The sequence below is a fragment of the Xyrauchen texanus genome, chromosome 5 (genome assembly GCF_025860055.1).
Source record: "Xyrauchen texanus isolate HMW12.3.18 chromosome 5, RBS_HiC_50CHRs, whole genome shotgun sequence".
NCBI classification, from domain to species: Eukaryota; Metazoa; Chordata; class Actinopteri; order Cypriniformes; family Catostomidae; genus Xyrauchen; species Xyrauchen texanus.
The window spans coordinates 7,844,886-7,872,335 of NC_068280.1; the positions used below are offsets into that span (position 1 = coordinate 7,844,886).

Genomic DNA, 27,450 nt, shown 5'->3' on the forward strand with positions numbered 1-27,450 from the left:
TACTCAAAAATTAATTTTTTCCACAAAGCATCTTGCTCTCACTTTAATACAATGCAGCAGGGGTCGGCAACCTTTTTGACATGGAGTGCCATTTTTTATTTTCCTGGTCAATGGCTGTGCTGAAACATGCAAATGTATGCAGTTTTCCACTTGTGAAAATGTTTCTATTTTGCATTTTTCTAATTGAATCATTTATTTTTAATTACAAATGATACAAGCATAACAGTTTGAGTGAAAATGTTGTGCAAAACCCAATGATTATTATATACTCATGATCCTGCATGTGAATTTTCACAGAGCATCTTGTGAAAGTGCTTTAATGAAAGGAAACCTGTCCTTTTGTACAAAATGAGTTAACACAGTTAATGTCACAAATTGGCTTATTTGATTACTGATCACAAAATTGTGTGGAATCTTATATATTTCTTATATTATGTCATTGTAATCATGTAATCAATAGCACGCAAGCATCAGCGAGAGAGCAGCAGGCTTTTTTATTTATTTGATGTTTTTCACACCTGCATTCCAGTCTACATCTTGATATAATCCTTCCTCATGATCATGCAGAGTGTTTTCATCAGCTGAATGGGAGGCTAAACACTATTAAAGTGTGACGAGGCTCATGCTGCGTGTGCAAGCCATTCGCGCATCACAAGCAGCTCAACTATTTTGTCCTTTTCGGTGAATCACACCTATAGATTGGAATGCAGGTGCGGAAGTCATATGATTAAAATGGTCTAGTCCTCTCTCGCCTTTGCTGGTGTGCCAGTGATTACCCCTTAGTTTGCCGACCCCTCACATACAGTTTGTAAACTGCTGAATCATGCTCTGAGGTTTACACGGGAATACGCTCACGGCTTGTAGAAATATTAAATGTAATTTTATTAGCCCTTAGTGTTTTCTACATTAGCTTTTTTACATTATTGATTTCAATTAGTGTACTCCATCTCTTTTTCAGGGTGAGAAGGTGGAGGGTCTACAGGCGCAGTCTTTGTACCCGTGGAGAGCAAAGAAGGACAATCACTTGAACTTCAACAAGAGCGATGTGATCACCGTACTGGAGCAGCAGGATATGTGGTGGTTCGGGGAGGTCCAGGGGCAGAGAGGCTGGTTCCCCAAATCGTACGTCAAACTCATCTCTGGGCCTGTCCGGAAATCTATGAGGTGTGTATTAGTGACGGATGGATCAATAGCAGGATGGGGTGGAACTGAGAGTGGAGTTGCATATCAAACGAAAATAGGAAAGACAAGAAAATTCATCAGTGAAGTGAAAATAATCCCCTATGAATATTGTCCATTGTTTTTTGTGCCAAAACTGATTGTATACAATCCTAACCCTATATAAAAAAAAAATGTAATTAGGCTGTGCAGAACCTTTATAATCACTATTCTAATCAAATTAGAATTTTATGGTTCTGTTTGCTGTTTTAATATTTAGCCCGTAGGATTATTATTGTATAAATTGATATTTAGCTCAGATTTTGACATTAAGCTTGTGAATGCTGTTGTTATGTTTCAGTATTGAGTCTGGCTCCTCAGAAAGCCCTCCCAGTGTTAAGAGACCCAGCCCCTCTCCAAACAAACCCACAGATCTCGGGGAAGGTGGGAAATCACACAAACACCACATATTAACACACACTCGTGTATATATATATATATATATATTTACAGGTTTGGGGAGTAACGAAATGCATGTAACAGGATTACGTATTTAAAATACAAAATATAAGTAACTGTATTCCACTACAGTTACAATTCAAATAATTGGTAATTAGAATACAGTTACATTCAAAAAGTATTTTTATTACTGTAGAGATTACTTTTCATTTTATTGTCATTTGTTTCATTTAATATTTCGTCCATTCAGATGGAAAACATTTATCCATATAAATGATGTGATCCAAAGTGCATTTGAACAGCAGTGAAACACTTTCTTATGATGTGTTACATTTATACGAGCAGACAGAGAAGTTTGAAGTATGTTTGGAGCAGAAGAAATAGAAATAAACCTTGTGTAAATTGTCAGATTTATGCTAAGCTAAAATGCTATTTCTAGCCATTTTACATGCCCATTTTACCAGACACGTTCATATTTTTTTATCAAGAAAATTTAAGTAGGAACATAATTTCTTTTTTTTCTAGTCAGACCTTTGATATTAGGGCAAAATTTTTATTCTTTATAATAATTTTTGTTTTGTTTCCTGTAAAAATATCTAAAAATCCTTAAAACAAGATCAGTTTGATCAGAGTGTTTATGGTCAAAACAAGTGAAAAAATCAAAGTATTTAAAATTTGTTACTGATCTGGTGTAATCTAATGGAATACGTTACAAATTACATTTTGCAGCATGTATTCTGTAATCTGTTGTGGAATACATTTCAAAAGTAACCCTCCTAACCCTGTATGTATGTATGTATATACAATATATATATATATATATATATATATATATATATATATATATATATATATATATATATATATATATATATATATATATATATATATATGCTCATGAGTTTTATCACTTTCTCTTTCTTTGTACCTCTTTTAATTGTTTTGAATATATGATTTTGGTGTGGCATTGCAGAGTATGTGGCCATGTATACATATGAAAGCAGTGAGCAGGGTGACCTGACCTTCCAGCAGGGTGATATCATCACAGTCACAAAGAAAGAAGGAGATTGGTGGACCGGCACAGTGAGCGGGAAGACTGGAGTTTTCCCGTCCAATTATGTTAAACTAAAAGATTCTGAGGTAATGACTTGAAATCCATCTATAAAAGCATCATTAGTGAAAGAAAATACTTTATATGCACATTTCCATAGAGCAGGGGTTCCCAAACTTTCTTTTTTTGTTTTTGTCAGCTAAACCCCTTTTACCTTAATTTACTTGAAGTAATCCCCGCTATTATAAAGGTGCAGTATGTAAGCTTCAGAAACCCTTGTTATTAGTGACGCTTCACGTTAAGTGAACTGCAGCCATAAATGTTTTTTTTTTGCTTTGAGTTTGTGTAGGAGTCGGTGTTGTGCTGGGAGCTGGACGTTTGCTGGATTTCATCTAAGATAGTCGCTTTTGAATAGCGGAAGAGAACCACTGAGGCAAGGCTCTCGGCAGCGTGCATAACCCGCTCCCTTCGCATAATAATCCATCTACAGACTTTAATAGGCAACCTAGGAAGTCTGGGAAGGGCAAATTTGAATTTTTTTTGCATTACAAGCCGTTCACACATTGGCAAAAAATAAGGCGTATATTGCATGAAAATTGTTACATATTGCACCTTTAAGTATTGTCAACTTTTCTAAATGTTTCGAACCTTTTTTACATATCTATGATTTTCTTATAATATTTATACATTTATTCTACTTATTTCACCACATCATATAATCATTATCCATCACAGTAGTAAAACGCTAAAAAAAAAATATTAATACAAAATATTCGTAACTACAGTCTTGACCAACTTAAAATAGGTTTCATTTGAAAGCTTTGAAGTTCTACTCTCTATTGTATGCAGCCATTATGACCAAAACTGAACAACTGCTTAGAAATTTGCATAATTTATAAACAAATTTGCACTGTATATATTATTGCAATCAGTAAAAACATCAAACTCATCAAATAGCCATATGTCATATATTGTTGAAAAGCTGTGTAAAACAGTTAAAGGATGGGAAAGGAGGAGGCGAGAACCGGCTTGACAATATAAATCATAGTTTAATGGAAAACTTAAAAGACAACACAAACACACATGACGGACATGTCCGCTAACGATCTCTCTCTCCCGCACGGCCCTCTGCAGTCAGCCTTTAAACCTCACGGAGGCATAATTAGCCTAATACGGGACCGGTGTGTAGTATCACGACCCGGCCCCGCCCTCCGTCCTGCCACAAGCTGTTAGAATGAAACCAGTCTATTTGTTTTACTCACAGACAAAAATATAATAGCTAAGTATATGTCTTCAGCAATTATGTTGGTGTTACTTATATGCCGCGTTTTCGCTTATACGAAATATAAACGGAATATAAAATATCACATGCCATTAATTAGAAGAGGTAATTGTCTTTCAAACGAGCACAAGGGGAAATTGGATGCACAGATCATTAGATAATCCACACGAAACACTGTTACATATGGCCACCAGGAGATGGTGCCAATTACATGACACAGAGTCAATAATGCAGACTCATCGAGTCAAAAGGCACTCATTCTGTGGACACATGAAGACTATTTTGGACACTAGGATAAATCATTTTTGTAATGCTATAACTTTTGTTTGCTTTGTCATATCAACACAAAATCACAGTTGACATGATTGGGAACAATACAAAATAAGTTTTTTGGTGCCACCTTATTTACACCCAGAGATATATAATTGAAAAATCTGAAAAATAAGGAAAAGGTTATTGGCAAATTTTTTTTTTTTGTAGTTTCTTAGGGTGAGAGCTTCAGAATGTATAATAATTTATATAATGAAAATATTTATAAAGTTTTCTTTACAATGAAACCAAAGGATTGACCCTCCTTGTTTTTTGTTTTTTTAGTTATAAGCCTTTAAAGGTGCTATATGTAATATTTGTACTGTACTAAATCATAAAATGACTTTAATATGTCATTAGATAATTAGGAAACATTCTAAGTTGAAATACTGGCTTCTCCGATAACAATGCTACAGCTAGTATTATTCTACTTTTGAGGTTTCCATTCCGGACGGAATTTCTGTATGTTTTGGCCTGTGTGATCCCGCCCACTGCCACTCACCAATAGTATTTCATCACCGCCAAGTTGCCAGATTTGAACAAGTTTGCAGGCAAACAACACTGCGTGTTGCAGCCATGGAAGCCAGCAAACGATCTGACCACCCGACCTAAAAAGCCTCGCCATCCGTCTAAAATCCACCATGACCAGAGGCGTAGTATAACAAGGATAAATACTGGAGATTCCTTTGGAAGATGGAGACTGCTTAAACCCCAGAATTCCTTTAAAACAGATGCTGAGTTGGCTGATTGTATCAACATTCTGGCAACCCGCATGAGCTTCGAGTCTGGGGCGGGGCAGACAACTCTCCAATAGTTTGAATTTGGACTGCAGTACCCATTTCAAACGCTTGCTGTCAATCTTGCATATAGCACCTTTAATTTTGGGTATGCTGCTGAAAAAGGAAATCTTTATAAACACCTTCAGAGCATAAAGGGTTAAATGGTCTTTTTATCTGTCATTTCTGTTTTCATTTCCCTGATAACTTTATTCAATATTTAGTCTATATAATAGCCAATATTTACATTTTCAATCTTTAAAAATAAATTTTCATTGAAGTAACATCCTTTGGGCCCACCACCCATTGGAGAAACCGCAGGAGTCGGGTGCGCTGCCATATGGGTGGCAGTGAAGGCCGTGGGCCTCGACGGACCAGACCCGGACAGCAAAGGCTATTTCTGGGGACGTGGAATGTCACCTCACTAGGGGGGAAGGAGCCGGAACTGGTAAGGGAGGTGGAGCGTTACCAGTTGGATCTGGTGGGGCTTACATCGACACACAGTTTTGGCTCTGGATCCGTACTCCTGGATAGGGGATGGACTCTATTCTTCTCTGGAGTTTCCCAGGGTGTGAGGCGATGGGCGGGTGTGGGGATACTCACGAGCCCCCGGCTGAGCGCCACTACGTTGGAGTTTACCCCGGTGGACGAGAGGGTCGCCTCCCTATGCCTACGGGTTATGGGGGGGAAAACTCTGACTGTTGTCTGTGCATATGCACCGAACAGCAGTTCAGAGTATTCGGCTTTCTTGGAGACCCTGAATGGAGTCCTGAATAGGGCCCCAGTAGGGGACTCCATAGTGATGCTGGGTGACTTCAATGCACACGTGGTAAATGACAGGGACACCTGGAAAGGCGTGATTGGGAGGAACGTCCTCCCCGATCTGAACTCAAGTGGATGTTTGTTATTAGACTTCTGTGCTAGTCATGGATTATCTATAACAAACACCATGTTCGAACATAAGGATGCTCATAAGTGTACGTTCGGCCCAGAGCACCCTAGGCCGAAGGTCGATGATCGATTTTGTAATCGTGTCGTCGGATCTGAGGCCATATGTTTTGGACACTCAGGTGAAGAGAGGGGCAGAGCTGTCAACCGATCACCATCTGGTGTTGAGTTGGGTCAGGGGGTGGGGAAAGACTCTGGACAGACCTGGGAAGCCCAAACGAGTAGTGCGGGTGAACTGGGAATGTTTGGAGGAGGTCCCTGTCCCCGAGATCTTCAACTCACACCTCCGGCAGAGCTTTTCAGGCATCCCTGTGGAGGTTGGGGACATTGAACCGGAGTGGGCAATGTTCAAAGCTTCCATTGCCGAAGCCGCGGTGGAGAGCTGCGGCCTCAAGGTTTTAGGTGCCGCAAGGGGTGGTAACCCTCGAACACCGTGGTGGACACTGGTGGTCAGGGAAGCCGTCCGACTGAAGAAAGAGGCCTTCCGGGATTTGTTGTCCCGGAGGTCTCCGGAGGCAGTTGCAAGGTACCGACAGGCCCGAAGGGCTGCGGCCTCGGCCGTGAGGGAGGCAAAGCAGTAGGTGTGGGAAGAGTTCGGAGAAGCCATGGAGAAGGACTTTCGGTCCGCACCAAAGTGCTTCTGGAAAACCGTCCACCACCTTAGGAGGGGGAAACGCGGAACCATCCAAGCTGTATAGAGCAAAGATGGGACACTGTTGACCTCAACCGAGGAGGTTATTGGGCGGTGGAAGGAACACTTTGAAGAACTCCTAAATCCCAACCTGCCCTCTATGCTAGAGGCAGAGCTGGAGGCTGATGGGGGATCAGATTCTATTTCCCTGGGGGAGGTCACTGAGGTAGTCAAACAGCTCCTCAGTGGCAAAGCCCCGGGAATTGATGAGATCCGACCAGAAATGCTGAAAGCTTTGGATGTGGAGGGGGTGTCATGGATGACACGCCTCTTCAACATTGCGTGGAAATCTGGGACAGTGCCTAAGGAGTGGCAGAATGGGGTGGTGGTTCCCCTCTTCAAAAAGGGGAATCAGAGAGTGTGTGCCAACTACAGGGGTATCACACTTCTCAGCCTCCCTGGTAAAGTTTACTCCAAGGTGCTGGAGAGGAGGGTTCGGCCGATTGTCGAACCTCGGGTTGAAGAGGAACAATGTGGTTTTCGTCCTGGCCGTGGAACGACGGATCAGATCTTTACTCTCGCAAGGATCCTGGAGGGGGCCTGGGAGTATGCCCATCCGGTCTACATATGTTTTGTGGATCTGGAGAAGGCGTATGACCGGGTCCCCCGGGAGAGACTGTGGGAGGTGCTGCGGGAGTACGGGGTGGGGGGGTCCCTTCTTAGGGCGATCCAATCCCTGTACGTCCAAAGCGAGAGCTGTGTCCGGGTCCTCGGCACAAAGTCGAGTTCATTCCATGTGGGGGTTGGTCTCCGCCAAGGCTGCGCTTTGTCACAATCCTGTTTGTGATATTCATGGACAGGATATCGAGGCGTAGTCGGGGTGGGGAAGGTGTGCTGTTCGGTGGGCTGGGGATCTCATCGCTGCTTTTTGCAGATGATGTTGTCTTCATGTCATCATCAGTCCGTGACCTTCAGCTCTCACTGGATCGCTAGGCAGTCGAGTGTGAAGCAGCTGGGATGAGGATTAGCACCTCTAAATCTGAGGCCATGGTTCTCAGCAGGAAACAGATGGAGTGCGTACTCCAGGTAGGGAAGGAGGTATTGCCCCAAGTGAAGGAGTTCAAGTACCTCGGGGTCTTGTTCACGAGTGAGGGGACAATGGAGCGGGAGGTTGGCCGGAGAATCGGGGCAGCAGGGGCGGTGTTGCACTCGCTCTATCGCACCGTTGTCACGAAAAGAGAGCTGAGCCGAAAGGCAAAGCTCTCGATCTACCGGTCAATTTTTGTTCCTACCCTCACCTATGGTCATGAAGGCTGGGTCATGACCGAAAGAACTAGGTCACGAGTACAAGCGGCCGAAATGGGCTTCCTCAGAAGGGTGGCGGGCTTCTCCCTTAGAGATAGGGTGAGGAGTTCAGTCATCCGTGAGGAGCTCGGAGTAGAGCCGCTGCTCCTTTGCGTCGAAAGGAGTCAGTTGAGGTGGTTTGGGCATCTGGTAAGGATGCCCCCTGGCCGCCTCCCTAGGGAGGTGTTTCAGGCACGTCCAGCTGGGAGGAGGCCTCGGGGAAGACCCAGGATTAGGTGGAGAGATTACATCTCCACACTGGCCTGGGAATGCCTCGGGGTCCCCCAGTCAGAGCTGGTTAATGTGGCTCGGGATAGGGAAGTTTGGGGCCCCCTGCTGGAGCAGCTGCCCCACGACCCGACTTCGGATAAGCGGTTGAAGATGGATGGATGGATGGATGAAGTAACAAAGCCAGGGCTGTAGCAACCATTATAATACGGGGTGAGGGTCATGTTCCCTTTACTAATAGAAATATCTTTAGGAAATTAGACATTCTATTTAAATATTAAAAGTTTCAATAGCCGTGCAAGGAAATATTAGCTAGCTGCCTAAACGACAAATTTTGGACCCAGCAGAAGCCTCTGTCAACCGGTCGGCTCTGCAGTGAACCAAACCAATGCACAATTGGTTAACCGTGCAAGCCAAGGAGGTACAGCCAACAGCTATTGCTTAATGGACTATGGGGCAAACAATGTCAGGTTAATGACTAAGGTTTTCTTTTTTAATATGATTGCTTTGCTGATAATGAAAGTCATTTGTATGTTATAACATTGTATGCAGAGTAGCGTGTAATTTACTTTTGCATTAAAAAGTGCGTATTTCTCATCAGGTTAGAGCGTTCACTCTCTAGCGTTGTCTCTTTCAAACACATACACCGCACATGCACGAGAGAGAAAGAGGCTGAACCTGCATAGACACAATTGATGTGTTGGTTAAAGTTGTGTTCTTTCTGGTGGGGGTGGGGGGGGGGGGTATATGATCCCCATTTGGGAAACCTTGGCATAGATAATTAGTACAAATAATTTATTAAAATCAGAACTGTGGTGCATTCTGAATAATCTGAGTTACTCATATTTAAAAAAAAAAAAAAAAAAACTTTAGTTTTAATGTCTGGCTTTTAGGCACAGGATTTAGTCAGATAGACACTTAAGTTTTGAATGTTAATTTATACCTGTTGCACAGCCTTGGTTGGAGCATTTTTGTTGTAGTCAAATAATGGATGGAAAGTTTTAAACCAATTAAATCAGTATAAAAGCATTCTGTGTTCTGTCTTTCTGCCTAGGGTTTGGGATCTGCTGGAAAAACGGGAAGTTTAGGGAAGAAACCAGGTGGGTGCTGATAACCATGCAATAACAATACTGTGAAACCTTGAAATCTCTACCATAAGGATTTCATGTTTGCAAATGGTTGTTGTCCAAGTAACGTTTCAGAAGGTTTTCTTTTGTTTAAACTAGAGGTAGACTGATATATCGGTATTACAATTAATCAGTGCCGATAGTTCCAAAACGAATCTATTCGGCGCCGATTAATCGGTAAAAATCGATGCCGATAGTTACAGATTCTTTTTTTAATTATGATTTTTCCTCCCTGTTCCTCTGTGGCCGACACTGGAGGATTCTACAGTTAGAACACCTTGGTTATATAACAGCAGCCTCTAGACGTCAAATAAAAAAAATCACGGACTCCTCATGGGGATTTACTGTATCTAAATCTGTCATCACTAACAATATATTAATCCATATTTTGTTATTTTGATTAGAGAGTTAAGTGTTCTAAATTGAAGCAAGGTCATGCAAAGCAAAATGTGACTATGGAAATGTGCCCCATGGGCACATACATCTGGTCTCCAACTCGTATCTTGTGAATAATAATAAATCGTAATCCTCATTAAACCTCATTTGGTAGATATGTATATGAGAGATTGATCCTATAGTCCAGCCCTTCTCTTCTCTCCTCTGTGTTCAGAGATTGCCCAGGTGATTGCCCCTTACACAGCTACCGGGACAGAGCAGCTCACTTTAGCACCTGGCCAGCTCATTCTCATTCGCAAGAAAAACCCAGGAGGCTGGTGGGAAGGAGAACTTCAGGTCTGGAAAAACACAAACAGACAAGCTATTAAATACACCCACACTTTCTGCCACATTAACACAAACCTTTTACAACTTTTGCAAGTTTTTCTGCCAAATACCAGAAAAGCTTTTGATATAATCACTGTAGTTATAGAAACGGCATGTTATTGATTCTCTGTAATGTTTCCTTTTGTTATTTACAGGTTTTATTCAATTATGACATTCATTGTTTGTTTCAGTACTTGTTTGTTGATATCGATATGGCTATTAGCGAGACATAACTGTTGTCCTTCTGATTTGCTTTCGTTAAGATTTTGTGCTGTAACTGATTGAAATTCACTTAATCGGCCACTGCTCTTTATTTCTGCAGGCAAGAGGAAAGAAGCGTCAGATTGGCTGGTTTCCAGCTAATTATGTGAAATTATTGAGCCCCAGCACCAATAAAACCACACCCACAGATCCAATCCCACCCAAGCTGCCAACACCCAATGCAGGTACAAGTCAAAGAAAAAAAATGGCTTCCCAGGGCATACAGGAGTTGAATGATGTCTTAATTTTTTTACTTAATGAAAGCTTATTTACTCATGTAGTTTATTATAAGACTAAGTTTGCAGGGATGTGCAAAGGTAAATAGACACCATAAAAGCCCCAAGATACTTCCGGAGAAGTTCTTTGTTCTTCGTTCAGTTGTAAAATAAGTTCGAAACGGTATACTGCTTGCAAACTTTCAGACATGCGCCACACCGCTGTGGGAGGAGTTTTGAAGTACATTTAAATATGAGGATGCTCAGTAAAACCTTTACAAAAGTGACATCAAAATGTGTTATCAATGACTTTATGCCTCATTCTACAAGCAGAATTCACATGAGGTCAGTAAAAGAAGTTGTTTTAACCACTCAATGATGATTTAAAGTAATATATATGCAGTAGAAAATTTGTGTTTACATTCTGAATTAATGATGCTAACACACATGGCTTTAATATGCACCGATTACACACTTTTATTGTAATTTATGATGACACTGATACAACTGCATAGATTGGTGTATAAAAGAGAGTTAATGGGAAAAATACAGACAAGAGGATGATGATAGGCTTACATATCTTACTAGGGGCAGATGTGTGAATGGCTTTCACTGCTGAAGGCACATGAGTGAAACAGCATATAAAACAAAAGAGTGAATGTGCATGTAAGAGTATTTGAGTAGATCTGATTCCCTTTGTAGACTAATTAAACAAAAGAATGCATGACATGTTCTTGGAAAATGTCTTTACGTGAACCATCGTACAGATTTAGGTAAATTTGCTCCAGCTCGCTAATAACTGCCACCGGTGTGTTCATGTTGACTGATCTTGACTTACTGAACGCCGTGAACGGGAATTAGCTGTCAGCCTCAAAGTAGGGGGAGCTCCAGGTCACATCTAATGATATTGTGGGCCATTGGCAGTAAGAAGGTGTTTAGCAACCAATAAGAAGTTTTCCTTAAAGTTTGCCCAGGTGAGCTGTGATGAACCACCGAAACGAGCTCAATAACTCATTTGTGGCTAGATTTTGTTCTAAATAACGTCACACCCATTCATTGTTCTGTTCTGTATGCAGTATATCGAGGCCTTAAAAGGGTGTTTTGTCAACATGCTCGCATGCATGGATAGTTGGATCCCTATTTGAACAATGTTGATTAAAAACGTATCTAATTTGGTCAACTATGCATTTATTTTTCTAAGTAATTAAAAAAAATAAAAAATATCAAAAGCTGGTGTTGTCATTTTCCTACATTAGAACATTGTGCCAACTCCTGATTGCAGAACTCCCTCAACTTTATAATGTTTAGAGCTTTCTAGCATTCTTGCTATTTTTATTTTTTTATTAGATCCGTATTGTTGAAGTGGCCATTAAATATCCATTTGTCAAAATGTCAAACCTGTACATAGATTACACTGTAATTTCAACACATACCGTTTACCCTAATTCAATTTACGTCCAGAAAACCAACCACAGTTTAAATCCATAAATATTTAAAGCTGCTGAATTTTTCCATGTTGATTCTTTTCTGGAAAAAGGCAAAATTTGCAGTTGGAGTTGTACATTTTATGCTAATATATTTGAAAGATATGTTTTCGTGTATCTTAATTGATGATTGATTGATTGATTGATTGATTGATTGTCTGTGTTTGCCCACCACAGTGTGCCAGGTGATTGGCATGTATGACTACACGGCTCAAAACGATGATGAGCTGCCTTTCGGGAAGGGCCAAATCATCAACGTGTTGAGCAGAGAGGATCCTGATTGGTGGAAAGGAGAGCTGAATGGTTCTGTCGGCCTTTTCCCATCAAACTACGTCAAGCTGACCACCGACACAGACCCCAGCCAACAATGTGAGTCTTTTCTCCTATCTTACAAACACACACTCTCGCTATACTTCTCTCTATCCTGCGTAATTGAATTGAAGATATCATATAAATTCAGTTCCCTTTGCAAACATTTTAAGTTGGTCAATTAGATCCAGTTAAAGGATTAGTTCGCCCAAAAATGAAAATTCAGTCATTGTTTACTCACCCCTGTGTTGTTATAACCCTATTTGACTTTCTTTCTTTTTCTTAACACAAAGGGAGTAATTGTGAAAAACGTTTGTGATCAGTGAAGGCAGTTTATGGTGACCACCTCTTCAAGCTTCAAAATAATGCAAAAGATTTCAGAAGTCTAATAAATGATTCCATGTGTTTTGAAAGCATATGATAAGGCTTGGTGAGAAACAAACTGAAATCGAATGTTGACCCTTGATCTCCTCTGCACGTTCATGATATGGCACGAGAGCAAGAGTTCATGCAGCCCCCTCACGACATTATGGCATTCAAGCGAAAACCTGTCCAAAAACAGGTCTGCCACAGTGATATGACAACAGAACACAACACAGCTGCAAACAAAACAGAGAACAGAACTTATTAAACATGTCTGGAGAGTTTATAGTCGAAGAATTTATGCATTTCTATGCCCAGCCTTGTTTTTATTTAATGGAGTACTCGGAAATCAAACAGAAACACAGGCAGCCACAGTCACACCATGTTCTAACCTGGCACCAAATGACACACTATATAATGTATATTTTCTATGTTAATCAAAGTTTTTCTCTTAACCAGCTGTGACAATCGACGGTTTATTCTATTGATAGCTTGTTTTCTATTTTCGGCATGAAGCAGGTAACTCTGTCCGCTGTGAATCGGTCCAAAAACTTTCAAAAATATAAGGCTGGACATAGAAATGCATCAGTGCTTCAGCTAAAAACTTCGGACTCCACCCTAATATCATAGATCCTCCCCTGAGTGATCTACACACAGTCCGCCATTTTTTCCGCACTGGAGCAGATACAGTGAGAAGAATAATGTCTCTGCTTCGTAAGTGTCATAAGTGTTCTGTTGTTGGCTGTAAAAGTGAACGTAAGTGTCTTCGTGTTCTCCCGGCATCAGAGCCACTGAAGACGCAGTGGACAAGTTTTGTTTTTGAAGGAAATGTGCCCTCAAAACATGCAAAAATGTGTGTATGTTTATGCAAATCATTTTACACCAGAGTGCTTTGTGAATGAGTGTCAATATAAAGCAGGATTTTCATAATGTTTTATTCTCAAGCATGGATCAGTACCAACTGTTCGTGTTCCAGCTTTATATCCTGAAGATGTAAGTATCACACTTTATATTTTGTGAATATTTCCAAATCACCTTTCCGAATGTGCTTGTTAGCTGATTCCACGGCTAATGCAGCTAAAGGTACCACTGTCTCTGATTGTATTCACGGAGACATATTTATATTCATACATATATGGCTGAACTCCGGTATTTACGCTGTCAGTCATATAGGTTCTGATTTGTTGTTGCTGTAGTATCCGAAGCAGGAGCTGTAAAGGCACAGCCCTCTTCCGGAAAGGGGGTGGGGAGCAGCTCATTTGCATTTAAAGAGACACACACGAAATCAGCGTGTTTTTGATTCCACCCAAAGGCATTTATAGGCATTTATAACATGGTATAATAAATGATCCGTGGGGTATTTTGAGCTGAAACTTCAGACACATTCTGGGAACACCTGACACTTAAATTACATCTTGTAAAAAGGGGCATAATAGGTCTCATTTAAAGCTTGAAGAGGTGGTCACCATAAACTGCTATTGTACGATATCACAGAGTACCAAATATCTTCACAATTTCTTCTTTTGTGTTAAGAAAAAGATAGATATAGGGTTACAACAACAGAGGGGTGAGTAAACAATGACTGCATTTTCATTTTTGGGTTAACTATTCCTTTAAAGTGTACAACACTTCCATAATAAACATTGCAGCCTATTTGAGGACCTTCTCAAAGTTAGTTTTAAGATATCTCCTCGTGGTGTGGTGAGCTATAGAGCATCCAATGACCAGTCCTTATCCTCTGCCACACTGAAGCCCCTCCTTTCCAAGCAACCCCTCACCTCCATTTTGTAGAGCATTACGTAGAACGACCTCATCTCTCTCTCTCTCAGCCTGCATGCTCGTGTCCTTGTCATTGTGGTGTCCTGTGAAAAGTGTCTTGCGGAGTCCATTTTAGTTCTCCTAGCTCGTAAAGAGTATTGCACATTGTGGATTTTTTTTTTTTTCTTTTTTTTTTGCTTATGTGCTGTGTTTTCCTTTTTCTAGGACTCTTATGTTGCCCATATCCCACTCAGCCTCGAAAGTCCTCAAAGCGACCCACTATCCCTTAAACTGTGCCCAGCGGGATGATGGGAGATGGAACATTGATCATGTGACTGCCCCCCCCCCCAGCTGGCTTTGTGGCCAGAAGAGACAAATACTACAGAGAGCAATCGTTAACAACAATATTCCGAACCCTAGACACTCGCCAAAATTTCCAGCCAGCATCCTTTGCATTTAAGCAATTAAATAAACAAGAATGCCTAATATTTGAAGGATTTCTTTCCTTTGTTTTTCAAATTACAAATTCATGAAATTAATCATTCACACTGAATTTGTGTTATGAATTTAAACACTAATCAAATGAAAATGCTGGATAGTGGGTCCTTTTGTGGCTTTCTGTGATGTAGTCCCAAAGCCCTGCCTCTGTAGGTAAAAAGCCGTTTTGAAGTGACTGATCAAAATGGTTCCATTCAGTGTTAAGTTCCACCACTCCATCCTATTAATGCACGCTTTTTGCTCCTTCAAGCTCTACCCCTCCCTGATTCCTCATAGGATCATAGCACCACAGAATGACCCACTATTCATGAGTCATGACGTAACGGGGTGCAGTAACAAACATGTGACATAACTTGCGTGCTATTAGTGTCATTGCAAACTCATTAGATCTCTGATATGTGGATTTGAGACAAAGTGATGTGTTCTGCATATCCTATTTTATCACATTAAATGGCGTACTTTTAACCATTTCTGATGCCAAAATCAAAACAAGTCACAATAAATTATCCTAAAATATGTGACATTTTAAGTGTCGACAAAAGGTTGGATATGTTTGGACATGTAGAATACTATTGTGTGTCATTCAGAACAACCCCCTCCCCTCACCCCTCCAGTACACACAGGTGCTGTCAATCAATTTGACGGACAGGATGGACATTCATCCGTTCATCCAGTCCAGTCACATGCCTCTATGTGTCATTGTTTGTTACATGTTCATACCAAAACAGTGGATGAATAGATTTGTGTTGTGTGCTTGATTTTTATTGTTTTTGTTTAATGTTTGTTTAGTAGTGTTTGTGTTGACAGGGTTGAGAATTGGTGTTGCAAACCAAAAAATAACTGCACAACTGCCACTTAAGCATAATGGTACAGTGATAGACAAATGTACGTACACGTTTTATTGGGAGTAGTGCAAGTGTGAAGGGTTCCCTCACCTGTTCATAAGAATAATTGGAGTTTCTGAGGGTTAATTGATAATTTCCTGTATAATTGTATTTCCCATGTAGATGAATGAATGCTTTGGTTTGTATTCTTAATCTTTTATAATTTACTGTCCTTGTGTTGATTGAATTTGCAATTATTTCTGAAACGTTGACGTTGCTTTAAAGAACAATATATTTCAAGTTGCTCTTAATAAAATGGCTCACTATTTTTTATAATGATTAAAAATGTTATGCATAGTGTTTTAAAAAAATATCCACTGTAGTATGTAGTAAAAACAGTCCTTTTTTGGAAAACGTACAAATGAAAGTACCACCAAATTCTGTTGAAACTTTCGACTTTGTCGGATTTTGAAATTTGTCATGCTTTGACTGAAACTGTATTGAACTGAGCAAACAGCATCAAGGGAAAATTAATCTACTTGAATAATACCCTTCTAATCACAAATGCTTATGAATAAATAGAAGTTTACAAGTCAAATAAAAATTGGACTGTGATTTTCTTATAAATATAAGAAGAATTTCATTAGATCATCCAATGTGTTTTTTCTGCTTGTTAGAAAAAACACTGCATTCATTTATACACTTGCAATATTGTACGGACAACACATAAGCTCTGATTTTATTTCTATTTTTTATCTGCCTCATAACAGTATTGTAATTTTAATGCTGAGAAACAAAGACATGAAATTCCCTTCCAAGTTTATTCCATAACTGTGAGCTTTCTTATGTTCCACCGTGTAAAAGGATTGGAGGTTTGCTGCTTTATTATTGGCTGGATGGACTCTCCATCATGTCCACAATCAGTCTATTGGGAGGTTTTATTTTATTTTAAATGAACTATAAGCATTCTTGGATTACAGAAGCACAAATGCTTCATTCTCATCCAATATCTGCAATACTGTGTAAAAATGCATCTGTTTCTGAATCTCTCACAACAGTGTCCAAAACTTTAACTATTGTACTTGGTTATTTAAGTATTTTATCAAAAATAAAATGAATGTACAGTTAAAACCTCAACTATATACAACAGCTCCTAGCTTTAAAGAAAGTGTCATACAACCTTTATAAAAAAAACTTGATGTATAACCATTAAAGAAATCCATGGCAACTGCAGACTTGGTCGTTTATTTTCAATCTGCTACCAGATAAATGTCATTCTCAAATCATTGAATCACTCAAGGTTTTTGAATGCACAGTAACATGCAAGCCACATCTTGGGCAAATATAGAGGAATCCATATTTATTTAATTTTTTTCCCTCAATTTGGAATTCCCAATGCGCTTTTAATTCCTCGTGGTGGCGTAGTGACACACCTCAGTCCGGGTGGCGGAGGACTAATCCCAGCTGCCTCTGCATCTGAGACCGTCAACACGCGCATCTTATCGTGTGGCTTGTTGAGCATGTTGCCATGGAGACATAGCGTGTGTGGAGGCTTCACGCTACTCTCCATGGCATCCACGCTCAACCCACCACGTGCCCCACCAACCACATTATAGCAAACACAAGGAGGTTACCCCATGTGACTCTACCCTCCCTAGCAACTGGGCCAATTTGGTTGCTTAGAAGGCCTGGCTGGAGTCACTCAGCATGCCCTGGGATTCAAACTAGCGAACTCCAGGGGTGGTAGCCAGCTTCTTTACCAATGAGCTACCCACGCCCCGGAATCAGTATTTCTTGAAAAATGTGCCGGCAGGCATTTTCTAATTGAAAATTAAAAATGTGAAAAAGAAATGAATTTGCTTTATTACATGGCCCCCTGGAATACTTGATTCAGATTGGCCAAGCATTCTTCAGCCAGATGTAATGACCACTAAATTTGAGTTTTTTTTATTTTTTATTATTGTCTGTTTGTTTTATTATTTTGTAAGAAGCCATGTTATAAAACAAAAATGAAAATGTTCTCATTATTTACTCAACCTTATATCATCCCAGATGTGTTTGACTTTTTCTACAGCAAAACACTATCAAAGATTTTTAGAAGAATATTTCAGCACTGGAAATCCATACAATGTAAGTAAATGGTGACCAGACATTTCAAGCTCCAAAAATCACATTAAAGCAGCATAAAAGTAATAGTAAGAATCCAGTGGTTTAATCCATGTCTTCAGATGTGATATGATAGGTCTGGGTGAGAAACATCAATATTTAACCTTTCTTTTTATTATTATTGAATAACCCAAAGAATCTTTTTCTTACCCAAAGTGATTGCATCACTGGAGTCCTATGGATTACTTTTATGCTGCCTTTATGTGGTTTATGGAGCTTCAAAGTTCTGGCCACCATTAATTTGCATTGAAAGAACATACAGAGCTGAAATATTCTTTGTTTGTGTTCAGCTGAAGAAAGTAAGTCATACACATCTGGGATGGCATAAGGGTAAATGAGTAAATGATAGGCGAACTATCCCTTTAAGACGAAAGTGCTTTTAAAGCATTAATTTCCATTATTATTCTAACTGTCCTAAAGTGAACAATACGATTTTGTTGTATTCTTTACTTTAGGACAGTAGTGCTAGATTTTTGTCTTCTTCAGTTACAGCCTAATTAACATGCTGATTAATTATTAACATATTAATCTAAGCCTGTGTGATTTGACTGTGCACGACCTCTGTACATTCTACAGGGTGTGCCGACCTCCACCTCCTTGACATGCTGACACCAATGGAACGGAAGAGACAGGGTTACACACACGAACTTATCGTTACAGAGGAGAACTATGTCAATGACCTGCAGCTAGTCACTGAGGTAAAGCTAGCAGGAAATGAGTTCAAACGGACCACTAGCCAGGCTAAGGTTAACAGTATAGGCATGGTTGTTGGCTGCGTAATGTGATTTTATGAGAATATAATATAGTTAATGGTGCTTATCTCACAAAGAAATACCACAGTCATATTACATCCCCAAAATTAATATTTACATAAAGAAAATTATGCCTATTTTGAGACCATTAAGAGTTTTTTGCATTGTGACATTATTTTGGTGATAAAAAAAATCTGAGTCTCATTACTGTAATATAGTTAGTTATGAGATAACTCTGGACGCAATTATTTATTTATTAACATCAGCATAAATTAAAGTTAGTTGACAAATGTTACATTTACGTATACTTACAATTGTGTTGTACCTACAGTTGTATTGTTTTCATCATTATAGTAATGAGATTGAGATTAAACTAAGACTTGAGGGGAGAATTGTGTCATAATGCAACACGTATTCATCAGTAATGAATGACTTTTTGGCATTAAACTTATCTGTATACAGTTCGGGGGTGTAGATGTAATCCCCCGTTATTTATACCATGTTCAATGAAAACATGCTTCATGCTCCCAATGTTCAAGGCAAATCTACGCCCTTGATACAGTTATATTATATAATATATAAAGTATATTTAAATCGTGTGTTATGGTTTGGTTTCAGATCTTCCAGAAGCCTCTGCTGGAGTCGGAATTGTTGACGGAGAAGGAGGTGGCCATGATCTTTGTCAACTGGAAAGAGCTGATAATGTGCAACATTAAGCTGCTCAAGTACGCCCCCTTCTGGTTGATAAAGTGAAGATATTTGGACTCTTGACCTCAAGTTCATTAGTCAAAATGCAATGAACCCCCTTGACTATTCTCCTGCTTTTCGCTCCTTTGTTACTCGAAGCCAAAATTGAGATTGCAGTATATTAGAGTATTTATTAAAGTAATGCAGTGTCAGGTCATTACATGAAATATTCACACTTCACAGCTATTAGAGAGATGGTTGTACAAATCTTAAAATAGATTGAATGTAATTCCATATTATGGTTGTTATGTGGCTAATCATAATGCCCCTCTCTGGTATCCAGGGCACTGCGGGTGAGGAAGAAGATGTCAGGTGAACGTATGCCGGTGAAGATGATTGGTGACATCCTGACGGCTCAGCTTCCTCATATGCAGCCATACATCCGCTTCTGCAGCTGCCAGCTCAATGGCGCCACTCTCATTCAGCAGAAAACAGACGAGGTTCCTGAATTCAAAGAGTTTGTTAAGGTGAGAAAGACAACCAGTCATCAGGGTGATATATTGTGAAGCTTAAAGGAATAGTTCATACATAAAAGAAAATTCTCTCATCATTTACTCACCCTCATGAAATCCCTGTTGTGTGTGACTTTTATTCTTCTGGTGAACACAAAGGAAGAATTTTACAGGAATATCTCAGCTCTGTAGGTCCATACAATGCAAGTGAATGGTGACCAAAAAAGCTCCTAAAAGCGCATAAAAGCAACATAAATGTAATCCATACTACTACAGTGGTTTAATCCATGTCTTCAGAAGCAATCCAATCAGTTTTGGGTGAGACGCATGTGTTGAGCACTAGGAAATATAATCGAGCTTGAAGAAACTGCGTGCCTAGAGACTGCAATGCCAAGATGTACAGTGAAAAAGGAGCAAAATATTGGTCTGTTCTCATCCAAAACTGATTAGATCACTTCAGAAGACATAGATTAATCCACTGGAGTTTTATGGATTACTTTTATGCTGCCTTTATGTGCTTTATGTTGCTCCAAAGGTCTGGCCACCATTCAGTTGCGCAGAGCTGAGATATTCTCCTAAAAATCTTTGTATTCAGCAGAAGAAAGAAGTCATACACATCTGGGATGGCATGAGGGTGAGTAAATGATGAGAGAATTTACATTTTTGGGGGAACAATCCCTTTGTAGTAGCCGAAAGTATCCAGTTACCTTTTTTTATTGCGATACCTTATATTTGTTTAATGTGTTATTGAAGCTGCGAATTTACATTTATTTATTTATATATATATATATATATATATATATATATATATATATATATAAAAGCTTATTCATAGTAGATTTTTACATCTTCTGAAAAACTTTTGAGTGCTGTTTGCCAATATAAAGTACAGCGCTACAGCATTGTGGATGGTTGCAAGGCTGTGAGGAATAGTACACAAGTATCGTATCATCCATTGCAGTAGCACAAATAGTGAGGGACGAGTTATGTGCTGAAGTTCCTTTATTAGGATACAGTGGCAAGAAAAAGTATGTCAACCCTTTGGAATTACCTTCATTTAGGTGTAAATTTGTCTTAAAATCTGGTTTTATCTTAATATAAGTTACAATAAGGAACAAACACAATCTGTTTTAACTAATAACACACAAATGATTGTATTGTTCTTGTGCATATTGCATAAATAATTCAAACATTCACAGTGTAGGTTGGAAAAACCCCTGTATGTGAACCCTTAGGCTAATGAAATCAACAAAAGCTAATTAGAGTCAGGAGTTGGCAAACCTGGCATCTGATTAATGAAACGAGATTGGAGGTGAGGGTTAGAGCTACTTTGACTTATAAAAAGCACTCAAACTTTTTGAGTTTGCTATTCACAAGATGCATCTGCTGACACGGCCTCACAAAAAAATCAGAAGATCTAAAATCAAGAATTGTTGCTTTGCATAAAGCTGGAAAAGGTTACAAAGTTATTTATAAGCGCATCGATATTCATCTGTCCACAGTTAAACAAATTTTCTATAAATGGTGATGATTTAAACTGTGGCTGCTCTTCCTAGAAGTTGCCGTCCAGCCAAGATGACTCAAAATGCACACCGCAGAATGCTCAATGAGGTTAAAAAGAAACCTAGAGTGACCGCTAAATATTTGAAGGAATCATTGTCCTGGTTAACATCTCTGTTCATGAGTGTACTATATAGAAAACATTAAACAGGCATGGTGTCCATGGCTGGACATCAAGAAAGAAGCCACTGCTTTCCAACAAAAACATTGCTGCATGCCTTAAGTTTGACAAAGACCACCTTGACACTCCAAAATGCTACTGGTAAAGAAATTTTGGACTGATGAAACTAAGGTTGAATTGTTTGGGGTATGGTGTCAAAAGGGCACCTCATAACAACGTGAAAACATCATCCCAATGGTGAAATACGGTGGAGGTAGCATCATGATTTGGGGCTGCTTCTGGGCCTGGACCGGGAAATTAATTCCCAAGTTTATCAAGATATCCTACAGGATAATGTCAGGATGACTGTGCGCCATCTGAAGCTAAGTTAGGTGATGCAGTAGGATAGTGACCCTAAGCATCGAATTAAATCCAATGCAGAATAGCTTAAAAAAAACACCTTTTGGAGTGGCCCAGTCCTTTATCCAATAGAGATGTTGTGGAATGAACTTGAGAGCACTTCACACCAGACATCCTACATGGCTGAAGCAGTTCTGTAAGGAAGAATTGTCAAATTCTTTCTGAATGTTGTGCATATTTAATCTGCAGCTACCAGAAACACTTGATTGAGGTTATTGCTGCCAAAGGAGGATCGACCAGTTATTACAGCCAAGGGTTCACTTACTTTTTACACATTACTGTAAATGTTTAAAGGGATGTGTTCAATAAAGACATGAAAGTTGTGTGTTGTTAGCTTAAACACATTGTGTTTGTCTATACTTGTGACTATGATGAAGATGACATCACATATTATGACCAATTAATGCAGAAAACCAGCATATTCAGAGGGTGCACATACTTTTTCTTGTCACTGTATGTAGACATAATAATAGTGATTCTTGCCTCAGCAAGAACCCCTAATGATTTTTGTTGTTTCTTTGAAGTAACAGTTGTATTGTAGGCATTTATGGGATGTTTGTATGTTTTACAGAGGTTGGCGATGGACCCCGGCTGTAAGGGAATGCCCTTGTCCAGTTTCCTGCTCAAACCCATGCAGAGAGTCACCCGATACCCCCTCATCATCAAAAATGTATTTATAGCCTCTTATATGTAAACATACAACTCCCTAATCATCAAGAATCAACATGCCTTGCCACTGATATCATACTCTTTCTAAAGCACTCATTAACACCAGTATTATGAATCCTTAAACAAATGTATTAAACATTGCACATTTATCATCAGGCAGGCCCTTCATCTCACTTCCCTTCTCTCCTGTACATAGATTCTAGAAAACACTCCTGAAAGCCACCCGGATCACAGTCACCTGCGGCTGGCTCTGGAGAAGGCAGAGGAGTTGTGCTCGCAGGTCAATGAAGGTGTGCGTGAGAAAGAGAACTCAGACCGGCTGGAGTGGATCCAGGCACATGTGCAGTGTGAGGGGCTGTCAGAGGTATGTTAACGCAAACATAGTGTATACACACAGTCAGAGGCTTTGTTCACACTGCACCTTATATTTCCATATTGTCCAAATATGTTGGAAAGTGACAGAATGTTCCCCTCGACACCACTGAAATGTATCATCATAAACAAGTAAAAGTTCTGTTTTGAATTTGTTCTCATGATCATTTACATGTCGGTCAAAACTCAAGCTTTTCTCTCTCTCTTTACAGCAACTTGTGTTCAACTCCGTTACAAACTGCCTGGGCCCTCGGAAGTTCCTGCACAGTGGTAAACTCTACAAAGCCAAGAGCAACAAGGAGCTTTTCGGCTTCCTGTTTAATGACTTCCTGCTCCTCACTCAGATCATCAAACCTCTGGGCTCGTCTGGAACAGACAAAGTCTTCAGTTCGAAATCCCACCTCCAGTATCGCATGTACAAAACGGTGAGTCATTCACTCAGATCTCATTTACATGCATTAACCTTTTGACTGTTAATATGATATTTGATCCTTGACCTTTGACCCAACCTCTGCAGCCCATCTTTCTGAATGAGGTTCTGGTGAAGTTGCCCACTGATCCTTCAGGAGATGAGCCCATATTCCACATATCTCACATCGACAGAGTCTACACCATACGCGCTGAGAGCATTAACGAACGGTATTTACATACATGCACACACCATAAATTACAGTATATTTTTAGCACATCAGTAGTACCTTAGGTGTAAAAATAACCTAGTAATATTAATCCAGTGCAGATTGAATTGTTGATAAAAACTCCATAAATCTGCAAGATTCAGCCCTTGAGCCCTTTAAATATAGCTGTTTCTTAACGTTGGACAAGAGATATTGCCAGAAAATTTAAGACAAGCTTCACATCTTCAAAAAACACTGTTACGTTTGGACCGATGCATGTTTTTCTCAAGCTTTTTATGCTGTTGAGTGTTTATTTACCCATAAAAGAGAAACTAGCAGTTTTTGATTATGATTTGAGCAGAGTGAATGCGGGAAACTGAGTTGAGATTGTATTTCAGAACATACACAGATGAAAAAAATATGACCAGTCACAGGTGAAGCGAATAACATTGATCATCTACTAACAAGGCCACATGTCAAGGTCTGGGTAGATTAGATGGTAAGTTAACAATCAGTTCTTGTAGTCAATGTGTTGAATGCAGGATAAACGGGCAGAAGTAAAGACCTGTGTGACGTTGGCAAGGGCCACATTTTTGGGCCAGATGACTGGGTCAGAGCATCTCTGAAACGGTGAGGCTTGTGGGGTGCTCCCAGTCAGCAGTGGCGAGTATCAACTGACAGTGGTCCAAGGAGGGACACACCACAAACCGGCTACAGGGTGTTGGGCACCTAAGGCTCATCGATGCATGAGGCCAACGATGGCAACGAAGGCTATGCTCTCTGGTCTGAATTGACAGAAGGTCCGCTGTGGCACAATTCACAGAAAATGTTATGATGGTTACAGGAAGAGTGTGTCACAACACTCAGTGCGTCACACCCTGCTGCGTATGGGGCTGTGTAGCTGCAGACCGGTCAGAGTGGCCATGATGACTCCTGTCCACTTCTGAAACCACCTATAATGGGCATGTGAACGTCAGAACTGGACCCTGGAACAGTGAAAGAAGGTTGCCAGGTCTGATGAGTCCTGTTTTCTTTTACATCACATGGACGGCCATGTACGTGTACACCGTTTAGTGAGTGGTGGCGTAGTGGGCTAAAGCACATAATTGGTCATCAGAAGGTTGTCGGTTCGATCCCCACAGCCACTACCATTGTGTCCTTGAGCAAGGCACTTAACTCCAGGTTGCTCCGGGGGGTTTGTCCCTGTAATAAGTGAACTGTAAGTCGCTTTGGTCAAAAGCATCTGCCAAATGCATAAATGTAAATGTTAACCTGGGGAAGTGATGGTACCAGGATGCACTGTGGGAAGACGACAAGCCGGTGGATGTAGTGTGTTGCTCTGGGCAGTGTTCTGCTCTGAGAACCTGGGCCCAGCCATTCATGTGGACATCAATTTGACATGTGCCACCTACCTAAACATCGTTGCAGACCAGGTACACCCATTCATGGCAATGGTATTCCCTGATGGAAGTGGCCTCTTTCAGCAGGATAATGCACCCTGCCACACCACACATTGTTTGGGAATAGTTTGAGGAACGTGATGAAGAGTTCATGGTGTTAGTCTGGCCTCCAATCTCCCCAGATCTCACTCTGATTGAGCAGCTGTGGGATGTGCTGGACCAACAAGTCCGATCCACAGCAGCTCCACCTTGCAACTTACAGGACTTGAAGGATCTGCTGCTAATGTCTTGGTGACAGATACCACAGGACACCTTCAGGGGTTCTTGTAGTGGCCATGCCTTGGCGGGTTGGTTCTGTTTTGGCGGCACACAGATGACCAACAGCAGATTAGGCAGGTGGTCATAATGTTTTATCTCATCAGTGTAAATTCCAGAGGGACAAATAAAATTAGATAATGTGAAAGTATTGTTCATATTTTTAATTCAAGAATTTAATGTAAGAGTACAGGCTTGTTAATGTCACCAGTTCGGTTTAGCCAGGATATTCCAATCAATTTCTTCTAATAAGCACAGATGCAGTATATGCTCATGTTTCACATATATTTCCTGCATAATTAATCAGCACAGTTTACATTTTCTGAAAGGTCAGTCAGTAACGTGTGACATCATTGTGCAAATGCTGTTGCCACACCCATCTCTGCTATTTTTACAAACATCGCTTATCCCGTGCGAATTGACGTTAAATATTTGAAATCTTGGGTTAGTGTTTGACAATCATTTCAACTTCACAGACCACATTGCAAGAACAACCTGATCATGCATATTTGTTGTGCTGTACAACATTAGTAAGATCAGACCTTTCTTATGTGAGCATGCTACACAACTCCAGGCTCTTGTTATATCTAGACTGGACTACTGCAATGCTCTTTTGGCAGGACTTCCTGCATGTACAGTTAAAACTCTATAACCGATCCAGAACACAGCAGCATGATTGGTCTTTAATGAGCCCAAGAGAGTGGACGTCACACCTCTTCATCAAACTGCACTGGTTGCCAATGGTTGGTCCCATCAAATTCAAGGCATTGATGCTTGTCTACAGAACAACCACTGGCTCCGCACCCCCCTCTATACACTGGCTACTTCAAGTCTGTCCAGAAGCTTAAGATCAGAGGGTGAGCACCGCCTCAAGGTACCATCTCGCAGTGGCACAAAATCACTTTCCCAGACCTTCACATAATCCATTCCTCGCAGGTGGAATGACCTTCCAAACCTCACCCGAGCTGCTGATTCTCTAGCCTGAAGACACATCTCTTTCACGAGCACTTGACCCAATCCTACTATTGCAAAAACTGTCTTTCTCTACTAAATAAAATAAAAAAATAAATCTAAATTCACTCTTGTTCACTACAGTCTCTCACCTTCCTCTCTACTTGTTTTTCTCCAAGCAATTTGCAGCTTTGTATTACTGCCTCCTTAGGATGAATAGTTTCTATTGAACTCCTCATTTGTGTGTCGTTTTGGATATGCATTAATGTAAATATCCAAATAGTGCTTTACACACACACTCAAATAAAAACTGTTTATAAGAATAGTAAACCCATTAATGAAGGTCAAAGGTAAAACCCTGTTTTTGTTTTTATTAAACACTTAAAAAAGCTTTAAAAATGACTAAAAAAACATGATAAATGTAGTGCTGTTTTTCAAAACATGTTCATTTAAATATTGTGCATTAAGGTTTTACATCAATGATGTTAAATACCATTGATTCTCATTTGTGTTTGGAATGTTGCGCACAGGGTTAGGCTAAACCTAACCCTAATCTAGCCTAAACCTCAGTCAGTTTGGAGCTTAACTTTACTTTCATTGTATGGGAATGTGAAGCATAAAAATTCTGCCTAGCATATGGTGTTAGCAATAATTGTGTTTCACGGGAAGTCAAATTAATTTTTAAATGACATGAGGAAGTAAATGGTTTTTGGGTTAAACATTCCATTAACGTAGGCTCTACATTGTTGCATACACAGACATTTTCAAGGAGCATATACATAGATCTCTCATTAAAGCTGTTAATCACACATAGCTACATGATGTTCTCCTGTCTCCATCCTTTAATCCCACAGGACTGCATGGGTGCAGAAGATCAAAGCAGCTTCTGAGCTCTTTATCGAAACAGAGAAGAAGAAGAGAGAGAAAGCCTACCTTGGTCTGTATCACAGATCTCTCTACACACTTCATATTAACACTATACTGCAATAATGAAGCTTTGAATATACTGAGCATTAGTTCTGTGTTCATAATATGATTGCAGTGAGGTCTCAGAGGGCTACAGGTATTGGAAGGCTAATGGTGAACATTGTTGAAGGCATTGAGCTGAAGCCCTGCCGTTCAAATGGTAAAGTCATGTTGAA

At 40.0% G+C, this 27,450-nt stretch overlaps 1 protein-coding gene across 3 annotated transcripts in view; it reads left to right on the forward strand.

Moving 5' to 3' along the window:
• The window catches only part of LOC127643491 (intersectin-1-like), an 82,941-nt gene that overhangs the window by 50,833 nt on the left and 4,658 nt on the right, over positions 1-27,450 (forward strand). For 2 of the 3 annotated variants that reach the window (XM_052126286.1, XM_052126287.1), the window contains 16 exons: positions 959-1,164; positions 1,520-1,602; positions 2,591-2,757; positions 9,241-9,286; positions 9,924-10,045; positions 10,398-10,521; positions 12,213-12,404; positions 18,530-18,651; positions 19,324-19,430; positions 19,736-19,919; positions 22,556-22,654; positions 22,850-23,017; positions 23,238-23,450; positions 23,543-23,664; positions 27,163-27,245; positions 27,351-27,434. In XM_052126286.1, the coding sequence (XP_051982246.1) occupies positions 959-1,164; positions 1,520-1,602; positions 2,591-2,757; positions 9,241-9,286; positions 9,924-10,045; positions 10,398-10,521; positions 12,213-12,404; positions 18,530-18,651; positions 19,324-19,430; positions 19,736-19,919; positions 22,556-22,654; positions 22,850-23,017; positions 23,238-23,450; positions 23,543-23,664; positions 27,163-27,245; positions 27,351-27,434 (2,122 nt within the window). Of the gene's footprint in view, positions 1-958; positions 1,165-1,519; positions 1,603-2,590; positions 2,758-9,240; positions 9,287-9,923; positions 10,046-10,397; positions 10,522-12,212; positions 12,405-14,690; positions 17,009-18,529; positions 18,652-19,323; positions 19,431-19,735; positions 19,920-22,555; positions 22,655-22,849; positions 23,018-23,237; positions 23,451-23,542; positions 23,665-27,162; positions 27,246-27,350; positions 27,435-27,450 lie in introns of those variants that run through there. The other variant, XM_052126288.1, reaches the window with a different exon arrangement.